The following is a 12,538-nucleotide window of genomic DNA, read 5'->3' as shown; positions in this document are numbered from 1 at the left end:
TACCTTAGAAGCCTTGTGAATTTAGAGTATCTAAAGGACATTTTAGTTTTAGGATTTCGATTTGACGAAAATAACGTCGTGGAGCTTCTGCTTAACCCTATTAACCCATGACTCTCAAACCCAAGAGAAGAAGAAAAAAATCACTGGAGGGGGAGGGGGGAAAGGAGGCGGAGCAAAAACTGAAACAAGGCTGAGAGGAAGCTGTAGAAGGAAGCTCCTTTTTGGTTGGGTTTGTCTCTATTTAACCCCAGAGAGGCGTGACGCTCTAACTGCCGTCGTGGGTCAGTTTCCCGGCGAAGCGCCCGCCCGCGCCGAATTTCCTCGCCCGCCCTCCCGCTTCCGCCCCGCGGTGCGCTGCTGGCCGCCGCCGCTGGGGGCGCCTCGGGCCCCGTGGCGCTGAGGCAGCGGCGGCCGCGGCGGCCGCGGCGGCAGCGGCAGTCCTCCACGCTTCGCCTCTCCCGGCTCTCAGACGGGCGGCGGCGGCGGCGAACTGCACACCGAAAGGGCGCCCACAGCCCAGGCGAGCTGCAGCACGACCGCTCGTCGCGGGCGGGCGGGGTCCGCGCCGCCGCGCTCCGGCTCGGGCTGCCGCGAGAGGCGGCGGCGGCGGCCGCTGCCCCGGCTCCGGCCGGCCCGCGGCGCCCCCCGGCCGCGCCCCCGCGCGCAGCTCGCGGCCCCGGCCATGGGGCTGCGCGGGCCCGGGGCTCCGGCGAGCTGAGGCGGCGGCGCCGGCCCGCGCGCCCCTTGGGGCCGCCCCCGCACCCCGCTCGCCGGCGTCTGGCTCTCGTGATGATGAAGAAGAAGAAGTTTAAGTTTAAGGTGGACTTCGAGCTGGAGGAGCTCTCCTCGGTGCCCTTCGTCAATGGGGTCCTCTTCTGCAAGATGCGGCTGCTGGACGGCGGCAGCTTTTCCGCAGAGTCCCCCAGGTAACGCGCCCTCCGCGCCCCACGAGCCGCTGCGCCCGCGCCTGCCCCGCAGGGGTTTCTTCGATGGTCTGCTTGTCATTCCTCGGCCCATTTGCTCCAGGGGGAAGGCCGGCCTCGCGAGCTTCTCTTTCTCCAGGGACCAGTCTGAAATCAGTCAGGAGTTTATTGATCTGCACAAAGTGCTTCGCAAATGGGTCCATCTCAGCTGGGCTTGGCTCCTGCTTTCCTGATTCCAGATGGTTCCCGGTATCTGCGCTACCCTCCTAAATTCTCTGGGAATGGGAGCAATGGCCAGACGGGAGAGAATACTTCTGGTTTATCTTGAGACATTTCCATATTTGCGAAATGCAAAGTGGAACTTGAATTGTTGTTAAAACAAAAACAAAAATAACTCAAACTGCTTGAGTTCCAAGAGCCCTGGCTCTGAACAGAAACCTGTGTTTGGCGTAACTCCTGTTCTCTTGTTGCTTACTGGGGACTCCGAAGCCCAGGATGCGGCCAGGGTAGGCCCGATCTGGCTTGACTTGAGTCAAGTGTTCCCTGGCAGATGAGACAACAGTCTGTGCCTCATCAGAGAGCTGCGTCTGCAGTTACGCGCTAACACTCACTGAATTACCAGTCTTGAGGTGGCCACTGGTGGCTCTCAATGTGAAGGACTTAGAACCATAAGGAGAGCCCAGACATGCCCTCATTTTGAAATGAGCCCCTGGGCACTCTCAGGGAGAGTCATTGGCAGGTTACAGAATGAAGCCAAGGGTGCTAGTGTTCCTTGAGTCATGTAGGGTCTATTTGGTAGGTTGACAGATTTGCTGTAAGGTAAGTGTTCCTTAAGAAAATAGGAAATTTACAGAAACTTTTAAAATGAATTTTTAAGTTCCTGAGATCAAGGTAAGAGGTTAACAGTTAATGCTTATTTTGCCTAAATTTACTGCTCATAGACTTTATTTTTACCCTAAAAATATTCTGCTTTCTTTTTACCTGTCATCCCTATTAGTGTAAAGGAAATAAGGTCAATGGGTTGTGGAATTGGGGTCAGAAAATTGTCTGCGGTGGCAACGCTGAAGCCTATAGAAGCCAGAAAATGTAAATGGCTAGTTGGCCAAAGCAAAGGATGTATAAAGCATTATCGACTCTCAGAATTAAAGAAATTAGCCAAGGATTCTTTTTAAGATTAAACTGTGCTGCCAGATCTTTTGTGGCTATTCAGCTAATTAATTGCACTACCATCATTTTTAACACACTGGTGAGAGAACAGTGTGACTTAAAATGGTGCAGCAAATATTGTACCAGCTCTTCAAGTGTGGAAAAGCCAAAACCAATTCTTGAATGTCCTGTAGGTGCAAATGACTGTCTTACCCTGGGTCTTACCCTGTTTGCTGCAGGGTCCCACCCTGCCACTTCTGGCAGTTAGACCAGCTCTTCTGGGTCGCTGGTGACACCTGGTGGTCAGGGCACCTCTCTCTTAACCTCATTCTCCCTCAGATTATTGATTTGGCTTGCTACTCGCAAGTCAGTTATTCCAGTATTGCAGGCAGTCATTTATTCAGCAAATACATGTAGGTTGGGTCCTTTAAGTATATTATCTTATTTCATTCTCACAGCAAACCTGTGAGGTAGGGATTCCCGTTTTGTGGATGAATAAACTGAGACTCAGAAAGCTTAACTTTCCCAAGGCCTGCAGATGTGGTAAGTAAAATGTCAAGATCTTGATACAGGTCTGTCTAATTTCAAACAGACTGATGCCAGATGAAGGAGAAAATTATGTGCTGTGCTGAATGGGGAGCTTCCTAATGATTTTAACAAGCAGGGGGTATAATTTGATTTCTAATTTGCAAGAATTGGAAAGGAAAAAGCGGAGTATCCTGGGTTCAACTTACTGCTTTCTCTTCCGACAACAATGTGGCCTTACCTCTACTGTTTGGAGGGAAATGATTTATAATAAGGAGCCTGTGCCTTGTTAGGTAGAGGTGGTTGGTGTAAAGCTAAGAGCAAGGATTTAGAATGAGGCAGATCTGCATCTAAATCCCAACTGCACCATGATAAACCTGGGTGGGTTATTCAGCCTCTCAAAGTTTCCATCTATAAAATAGAAACCATCATTGGCATATAGGGTTGTTATGAGGATTTAGTAAGGTGATGTACCAAAAACAGCTATCACAGTGCTCTAGCACCCAATCAACATTCTTCTTTTAAGATTTATTTGTCAGAGAGAGAGCGCACACGCACAAGCAGGGAGAGCAGGAGGCTCCTCAGGAACCTGATGCAGGACTCGATCCCAGAACCCTGGGATCATGACCTGAGCTGAAAGCAGACGCTTAACCGACTGAGCCAGCCAGGCATCCACACCCAATCAACATTTAAAGAGAAGACAAGGCGCTTGTCCAAGAGGGTTTGCTTCCTTTAAGATGTTGATACTTAATTCCTTTGACAATTACAAAAGTGTTGGTTTGAAAAAAGCTACCTCATTTTACAAAAAAAAAAGAAAACTTGAAACACCTAAAGGATAGGAATTATTTTTAAATTGCATAACTTTTAATTCTTGGATGCCAGTCTAGGCATTGCATCTCTGATTAAATGCTAGATTTTCGGGGTACCTGGTGGCTCAGTCGTTAAGTGCCTGCCTTTGGCTCAGGTCATGATCCCAGGGTCCTGGGATCGAGCCCCACATTGGGCTCCCTGCTCAGCAGAAAGCCTGCTTCTCCCTCTCCCACCCCCCCTGCTTGTGTTCCCTCTGTCGCTGTCTCTCTCTGTCAAATAAATAAATAAAATCTTTAAAAAAAAAATAAAAATAAATAAATGCCAGATTTTAATTTTTTAAAAAATAAGGGGTGCCCGGGTGGCTCAGTCAGTTGTGTCCCACTCTTGACTTCAGCTCATGTCATGATCTTGGTCCTGAGATCAAGCTCCGATCTGGCTCCATGCTCCGTGTGGAGTCTCCTTGTCCCCCCACTCTGCTCCTCCCCTTCTAAAATAAATACATTAATTAAATCTTAAATCTTTAAAATAAAAAACTGTTGCCAGCCAAACAAAAAACAAAACCACAGTAGCTTTCCAGTGGAGCGTGCTGGGAGGATTAATTTGCATTAACAAGGAAGTGAGGATGAGAGGACAGCTTGAACAGGTCACCAGTAGGAGCTGGTGATAGCTCAGCCTGACTGCAGAGAGAGTTCACATTGAACAGAAGCAGAAGATAAAGACTTTGAATACCATTATAGTTTGCTTTCCACTGCTCATAGGATAAAAGGCAATTTGAGATTCTTGCACTAAGTTCTATTGTGATTAAAGTGGTATTTAAACTGGCTAGTTGGCTGATGTTTGTCATAGACGAGAAATGGGGAGACAAATTAGGAGTCTGTTAAAATAACCCAGGCAGGAGCTAGTAAGTACCTGAACTTGTAGGTTTTTCATATAAGTGGCTGATAACATGATAATGCTATGACAAAGGCCTTGATGACATGACAGAGTAAGAAAGTCAAGAAGAATCTTTGTTTTGTTCTGTTTTGTTGAGGTGTATCACGGTATGTGTGAGGTGTATTTGTTTGTTTGTTTTTTAAAGATTTTATTTATTTATTTGAGAGAGAGAATGAGATAGAGAGCATGAGGCGGGGAGGGTCAGAAGGAGAAGCAGACTCCCTGTTGAGCAGGGAGCCCGATGCGGGACTCGATCCCGGGACTCCAGGATCATGACCTGAGCCGAAGGCAGTCGCTTAACCGACTGAGCCACCCAGGCGCCCCTGTATTTGTTGATAGTATATTGTGGGGGAGGATACAAGGAGGTAGGTTATATGTTAGACACACTACATTGAGATGACAATGAGTGATATGCACTTGGAGACATATTTATTGTGAGTTTCTTAGATTCTGGTCTATTGTAAGTAAGCCTGCTTACTGAACTTTTCATCTAGAATTTCCTTGCCCTTTTAAAGATTAGTAGTGAAAATTAATTTTAGAAGGATCGAGTTTCTGCTGGAAAAGTGTGTTTAGTGAAGAGGTTAGAAAAAATATAAAGACTAGAAGGTGTTTATTTGTAATAAATGTTATTAAAATTGTCAGGTTTTACATACCATAGTTAATAAAACATACAGAAAATACATGTATGATTATAGTAGTCTAATAAACTGAAATCAAATTATTGCCTAATAAAATATTTTTGAACCTTTCAAAAAGACAGAAAATTACACTAAGTCTTTTTAAGTGCATGCTTCCTTTGTAAAAACATTTAAATCTCTTGAGGTTTGTTAAGACTGTCAGAACAAGTTTCATTTCTGGTCTGCTTTAATAAAGGAATAAGAAGAAAAGTTTCCTGTATTTTTAGGGTTTCCAAGTTTGCCTTATTTTGTTCATGTTTTTGTGTACTCATAGCTAAATACTTTCCCATGTTTCACATGAGCTGTGGCAAAAAACCATGTGAATTCAGGGAGTGTCTGGGAAGCTAATGAGCACATCTGTGTATTGGATCTTTTACTTTGTAAACAAGCTGAAAGGATTTCTTCCCTTTGGCCAGAATATGTATTCATGTTTTCAAGATTTTAGTTCACTGCACATTGTGTTTCATTTTTTTTGCATGTCCAGTTTCTGAACACCATTTGTTGAAGAGTGTCCTTTTCCCATTATATATTCTTGCCTACTTTGTCCTAAATTAATTGAACATATGTGCATGGGTTTATTTCTGGGCTCTCTGTTCTGTTTCACTGGTCTATGAATCTGGTTTTATGTCAGTGTCATAGTGTTTTGATTACCACAGCTTTGTAGTATAGTTTGAAATCAGGTAGTGTGATACTTTTGGCTTTGTTCTTCCTTCTCAGTGTTATTGTTTTGGCTATTCAGGGTCTTTTGTGGTTCCATACACATTTTAGAATTATTTGTTTTAGTTCTGTGACAAAGTTCACTGGAATTTTAATAGGGATTGCATTGAATATATAGATTGCTTTGAGAAGTAGAGATATTTAAACAATATTAATTCTTCTAGTCCATGAGCCCAGAATATGTTTCCATTTATTTATGTCATCTTGAGTTTCTTTCATCAGTGTCTTATCCTTTTCAGTGTATAGGTCTCTCACTTCCTTGGTTAAATTAATCCCTAGGTATTTTATTCTTTTTTATACAATTATAAATGGGATTATTTTCCTGATTTCTCTTTATGCTACTTAGTTATTGCTGTAGAGAAGTACAACAGATTTTGGGGCAACTAGGTGGCTCAGTCAGTTAAGCGTCTGCCTTTGGCTCAGGTCATGATCCCAGGGTCCTGGGATTGAGCCCCACATTGGGCTCCCTGCTCGGCGGTGAGTCTGCTTCTCCCTCTGTTCTGCCTCTGCTGCTCCCCCCGCTTGTGCTCTTTCGCTCACTCTCTCTCTCTCAAATAAATAGATAAAATCTTTAAAAAAAAAATGCAACGGATTTTTATATATTAATTTTGCATCCTGCAGCTTTACTGAATTCATTTACTAGTTCTAACAGTTGTTTTGTTTTTTTTTTTTAAAGATTTTATTTATTTGAGAGAGAGAGAATGAGAGACAGAGAGCATGAGAGGGGGTAGGGTCAGAGGGAGAAGCAGGCTCCCCGCTGAGCGGGGAGCCCGATGCGGGACTCAATCCTGGGACTCCAGGATCATGACCTGAGCCGAAGGCAGTCGTTTAACCAACTGAGCCACCCAGGCGCCCCCTAACAGTTTTTTAGTAGAGTCTTTAAGGTTTTCTGTTTATAGTATCATGACTTCTGTAAATAGTGACAGTTTCCCTTCATTTTCAAATTGTATGCCTTTTATTTCTCTTTTCTTGCCTAATTGCTGTGACTAGGCCTTGCAATGCTATGTTGAATAAAAATGAGTATAGTGGGCATCCTTGTCTTGTTCCTGATCGTAGAGGAAAAAATTTTAGATTTTCACTGTTGATGGGTGCCTGGGTGGCTCAGTAGATTAAGTATCTGACTCTTGATTTCAGCCCAGGTCATGATCTCAGGGTTGTGAAATTGAGCACCACATCAGGCTCTGCATTAGGCATGGAGCCTGCTTGAGATGCTCTCTCTCCCTCTCCCACTGCCCCTCCTCCCCTAAAAAAATTAGATTTTCACTGTTGAGTATGATATTAGCTGTGGTTTTGTCGTTTATGGCCTTTATTATGTTGAGGTACATTCCCTTTGTACCCAATTTGTTGAGAGTTTTTATCTTAAGTGGATGTTGAATTTTGTCAAATGCTTTTTCTGCTCTATTGAGCCAATTATATGCTTTTTATCTTTCATTTTGTTAATGTGGTATATTATGTTGATTGATTTGCAGATGTTGAACCATCCCTGAATCCCTGAAATAAATCCCATATGATTTTGGTATATGATCCTTTTAATATATTGTTGAATTCAGTTTGCTAATATTTTGTGAGCATTTTTTACCTATGTTCACCAGGGATATTGGCCTGTAATTCTCTCTCTCTTTTATTTTTTTATGGTGTCATTTTCTCATTTTGATATCAGGGTAATGCTGGCCTCATAAAATTAAGTTTAGAAGCTTTCCCTCTTCAGTTTTGTTTTGTTTTTGAAGAGTTTGAGAAGGATAGGTATTAATCTTTGAATTTTTGGTGGAATTTACCAGTGAAGCCATCATTCAATCTCCTTACTAGTAATCAGTCTGTTCAGTTTCTATTTCCTCATGATTCAGGCTTGGAAGATTATAAATTTCTAGGAATTTATCCATTTCTTCTATGTTCTACAATTTGTTGGCATGTAGTTGTTCAGAGTAGCCTATTATGATCCTTTATATTTGTGTGATATAAGTTGTAACTTCTCCCCTTTAATTTTTTCTTTTAGAGGGAGGGAGGGGCAGAGGGAGGGGGAAAGAGAGAATCTTAAGCAGACTCCATGCCCAGGGCAAAGCCCAACATGGGGCTTGATCTCACCACCCTGAGATCATGACCTAAGCCGAAATCGAGAGTCGGATGCTTAACCATCTGAGCCACCCAAGTGCCCTCTCTTTTAGTTTCTGATTTTATTTATTTGAGCCATCTTTCTTTTTCTCTTGGGGAGTCTAGCTAAAGGTTTGTCAATTTTATTTACCTTTTCAAAGAGCCAGATCTTAGTTTCATTGACTATTTGTCTTCTTTATCTCTATTTCATTTATTTCCATTCTGATCTTTGTTATTTCCTTCTTTCTACTAACTTTGGGTTTCATTTGTTCTTCTTCTTTCTTTAGGTGTAAAGTTAAATTGCTTATTTGAGATTTGTCTTATTTTTTGAGGTATTGCTATGAACTTTCCCTGTACAACTTTTACTGTATCACATAGATTTTGGTATGTTGTATTTCTGTTTTCATTAATCTTTAGGTATTTTCTTATTTCTCCCTTGATTTCTTCAGTGACCTAATAGTTGTTCAGTAACCTGTGGTTTAATCTCCATGTACTTGTAGTTTTTCCAGTTTTTTTCTTGTAAGTGATTTCTAGTTTCATACCATTGTGGTCAGAAAAGATGCATGATATTATTTCAGTCTTGAATTATTGAGACTTGTTTTGTAGCCTAAAATGTGACTGATCCTGGAGAATGTTTCACGTGTACTTGAGAAGAGTGTGTATTCAGATGCTTTTGGATGGAATGTTCTGTATATCTGTTAAGTCCGTCTGGTCTAATATGTCATTTAAGGCTAATATTTCCTTAGTGATTTTCTATCTGGGTGATCTATCCATTCATGTAATGGGGTGTAAATAAATGTGGTGATGTAAGTAAGTTCCTTACTATTATTGTATTACTATCAATTTCTCTCTTCAGGTCTGTTAATATTTGCTTTAGATATTATGGTGCTTCTTTTTTTTTTTTTTTTAAAGATTTTATTTATTTATTTGAGAGAGAATGAGAGAGAGCACATGAGAGGGGGGAGGGTCAGAGGGAGAAGCAGACTCCCTGCCAAGCAGGGAGCCCGATGCGGGACTCGATCCAGGGACTCCAGGATCATGACCTGAGCCGAAGGCAGTCGCTTAACCAACTGAGCCACCCAGGCGCCCTATTATGGTGCTTCTATGTTGGGTGCATTTATATTTATAAATGTTATATCTTCTTGCTGGGTTGTGCCCTTAATCATTTTTATTATAAATAGGCTGTTTTAAAGTTCATTTTGCCCAATGTGAGTATAGCTACACCAGCTTTCTTTTTGTTTCCATTTTCATGGAACATCTTTTTCCATCCCTTCACTTTCAGTCTTTGTGTGCCCTTCTGAAGTGAGTCTCTTGTAGGTAGTATATAGATGTGTCTTATTTCTTAAGCTATTCATCCACTCTATGTCTCTTGATTGGAGAATTTAGTCCATTTACATTTAAAGTAATTATTGATAGGTATGTACTTACTGCCATTTTGTTCATTGTTTTCTGGTGATTGTAGTTCCTCTCTTTTTTTCTTGTCTCTGTTTTCCCTTGTGATTTGATGACTTTCTTTAGTATTGTGTTCAGAGTCCTTTCTAATTTTCTTTTGGTATTTACCATAAGTTTTTGCTTTGTGGATACCATAAGGCTCACATATATCATCCTATGTATATAGCAGTCTATTTTAAATTGAAAGCAACTTAAATTTGAACATGTTCAAAACCCTACACTTTTTTCTCCCCTGCCACATTGTGTTTTTGGTGTCCTTTTTTACACCATTTAATTTTATAAATCCCTTAACCAATTCTTGTGGTTTTAGTTAATTTTACTACTTTTGTCTTTTAGCCTTTTAATAGCTTTATAAGTTATTAGTCAACTACCTTTACTTTATATTTACCTTTTCCAGTGAGATTTTTACTTTCATATGTTTTCTTATTAATAATTAGTTCTATTTCTTTTCAGCTTAAAGAAGTCTCTTTAATATATCTGTAAGGCCAGTTTACTAGTGATGAACTTTCGCTTTTGGTTGTCTGGAAAATTCTTTATCTCTCCTTCAAATCTGAATGATAACCTTGGCGGGTAGAGTATTCTTGGTTGGAAATTTTTTTTTTCCTTTCAGCCCTTTGATATCTCATGCTACTCTCTTCTGACCTGCAAAGTTTCTGCTGATAGCCTTATGGGGTTTCCCTTATACATAACAATTTTTGTTTTTCTCTTGCAGCTTTTAAGATTCTCTCTTTAACTTTTTATTTTAATCATAATGTGTCTTGGTAGCTCTCTTTGGGTTCACTGTATTTGGAACTCTCTGGACCTCCTGGACCTGGACATCTGTTTCCTTCTCTAGGTTAGGGAAGTTTTCAGCCATAGTTCTTCAAGTAAGTGTTCTGCCACTTACTCTCTTTCTTACCCTTGTGGGACCCCTAAAACACAAATATTATTTCACTTGATGTTGTCCTAGATACTCCTTAAATTATCTTCATTTTTAAAATTCTCATTTCTGTTTTCTGCTCTGTTCGGGTGAGTTCCAATTCTTTATCTTCCAGTTCACTGATCCATAGTTCTCCTTCATCCAGTATACTGTGGAACCTCTATGGTATATTTTTCAGTTTGGCTATTGTATTCTTCAGCTCTGTGACTTCTGTCGGTACTTTTTTTCAACGTTTTCTATATCTTTGTTGACGTTCTTACTGTGTTCATCCGTTCTTCTCCAGAGTTTGGTGAACACTTTTATGACCATTACTTTGATTTTTCTATCAGGTGGATTACTTATCCCTATATCATTAAGGCCTTTTGCTGAGGTTTTGTCTTGGTTTTCTATTTGGAACATGTTTCTTTGTTTCCTTATTTTACTTGACTCTCTGTGTTTTTTCTATGTATTAAGTGAAACAGCTACCTCTCTATCTTGAAGGAGTGGCCTTGTGTAAGTGATGCTCATTCTCACTCAACATTGCCCTAACTCTTGGCTGTCTCTCAAACCTTTGTGATTATCTAAGCCACCTGATTTATTCTTGATATGCCCCTGTTGTTGAGGTTGTGCCAAGTGATCCAAGGGAAGGAATCTCATTTATCACCTTGTTTGGAAGTCAGACTCTCAGGCAGGAGCTTTTAAAAGTTCGCAAATATATAAAAATCCAATTGAGCCACAGTCATAATCTCTCTTAGCCTCCAGACCAGGAGATCTTGACCCTGGGCAACAGTTGCAAAAATCTGGGAAGGCTCATTGAGCTGTAGCAAGGCTAGTGGGATGCACAAGGATGGTATTGCCCTGTTTACATTCCCTGGATATGCCTCCTTAGCCTCTAGATGTGTGGGAAACCTGAAGCCTATCCCTCAGGCTGAAGCTTCAGGCTAAGTAAATAGGCCTTTTTCACAGGAAGACTAGGGTTGTGTTTCAGTCTGCTGTCTTTGTAGTGCCCAGGGCATAGTGGCCTACCAAGAGCTGTCTTTTGGATTGTTACAGTCCTGGGGAACTCTAGAATACTGGTCCTCTTGGCCACCAGGGTCAGACAATCAACGGATGTCCCCTATATGGATTGCACATGCCCACTGGCTTTAGTAAAGGAGCTGGAAGGTGTAGGGGGTTGGACACACTCCCCAGCTTTAGAAAAGCAGTGGGAAAATGTCTTGACTTCTTGCACTGGTAGTATTCAGCAATGTAGCAAGAGAGTGAGTGCCTTGTCTGTGTGCATGCACTGACTTTAGGCTTGGGAGTGGGAGGATGCCCCAACTACTCACACTTGAAAGCCCCAGCCAGGGGAGGGCAGGGATGGGTTGCAACAGCCAGTGCTGGCAGACTTTAGCTAGGGAGCAGGAGAACTCCACAACTGTTTATGCTCTCTGGTCTCAGCATGTGCCATGACTGCTCACCCGACCCATCCCAGCAAGACAGTGAGAGGGTACCACATCCAAGGTCACCCACCTGTGCTGGTAGGCAGTGTGGAGAGTGAAACAGTGGTGTCTACCAGTTCATCCATATCTGGGAAGCATTTAAACTATCCCCTACTCCTCCAACCAATGCCCCCAGATCAGCAAATGAATCTCTCCCACACAAAACCTTGCCTCTTTTCAAACTGCTATTTTTTCACTGGGTCTCAGGGTGAGTGAGACTGTACATGAGCCCTCCAAGAGTGGAATCTCAGTTTCCTATAGCACTTTGGGACTCCCAGACCTATTGAGTTTTACAGTTTTACCTATTAGACCTATTGGTTTTACAAGCCAGACATTCCAGGGGCTCGTCTTCGTGGTTCACATCCCAGGGACTGGGGGCCCATTGTGGAGCACCAATCCCTGACTCCTCCAGAGAAGTGTCTGTCTGGTGAGATCCATCCCTATTCTGTGTCACCACACCAGAAGTGGGTTTTTGGGGGGTTTTTGTAAGGCTGTGTCTCTGCCTCGCCTACCTATCTTGATGTGGTCCCTTTTTCCTTTGTTGTGGAAAGTACTTCATCTAGTTTTTAGATCTTTATCAGAGAGAAATGATCCATATGTAGCTATAGATTTGGCATATCTGTGGGAGGAGGTGAGAGTTCAGGATCTTCCTAGGCTCCCATCTTGGACTCCCTCCCTCCTCCCATCCCAGAATTCTTTTTTTTAATTATTTATTTTTTAATTCTAGTATAATTAGCATATAGTGTTATATTAGTTCCAGGTATAGAATATAGTGATTCAGCAATTCTATACATTACTCAGTGCTCATCATGATAAGTGCACTCTTAATCCCCATCACCTATTTCACCCACTCCCCCACCCACCTCTCCTCAGTAACCACCAGTTTAT

General features: G+C 42.1%; 1 protein-coding gene across 2 annotated transcripts in view; it reads left to right on the top strand.

Annotated features, from left to right (window-relative positions):
- Window positions 1-654: 654 nt before the first annotated feature.
- The window catches only part of EEIG2 (EEIG family member 2), an 86,572-nt gene continuing 74,688 nt past the window's right edge, over window positions 655-12,538 (top strand). The window contains exon 1 of one of the 2 annotated variants that reach the window (XM_064588727.1): window positions 655-926. In XM_064588727.1, the coding sequence (XP_064444797.1) occupies window positions 790-926 (137 nt within the window). In that variant the 5' untranslated portion in view covers window positions 655-789. The remainder of the gene's footprint in view (window positions 927-12,538) is intronic. The other variant, XM_045897073.3, reaches the window with a different exon arrangement.

Source organism: Mirounga angustirostris, unplaced genomic scaffold (assembly GCF_029215605.1).
Source record: "Mirounga angustirostris isolate CCGP_5_RB_7025 unplaced genomic scaffold, mMirAng1.0.hap1 SCAF_4, whole genome shotgun sequence".
Classification (NCBI taxonomy): Eukaryota; Metazoa; Chordata; class Mammalia; order Carnivora; family Phocidae; genus Mirounga; species Mirounga angustirostris.
The sequence above is the reverse complement of the archived record's forward strand: the minus strand, read 5'-3'. Positions and strand labels throughout refer to the sequence as shown.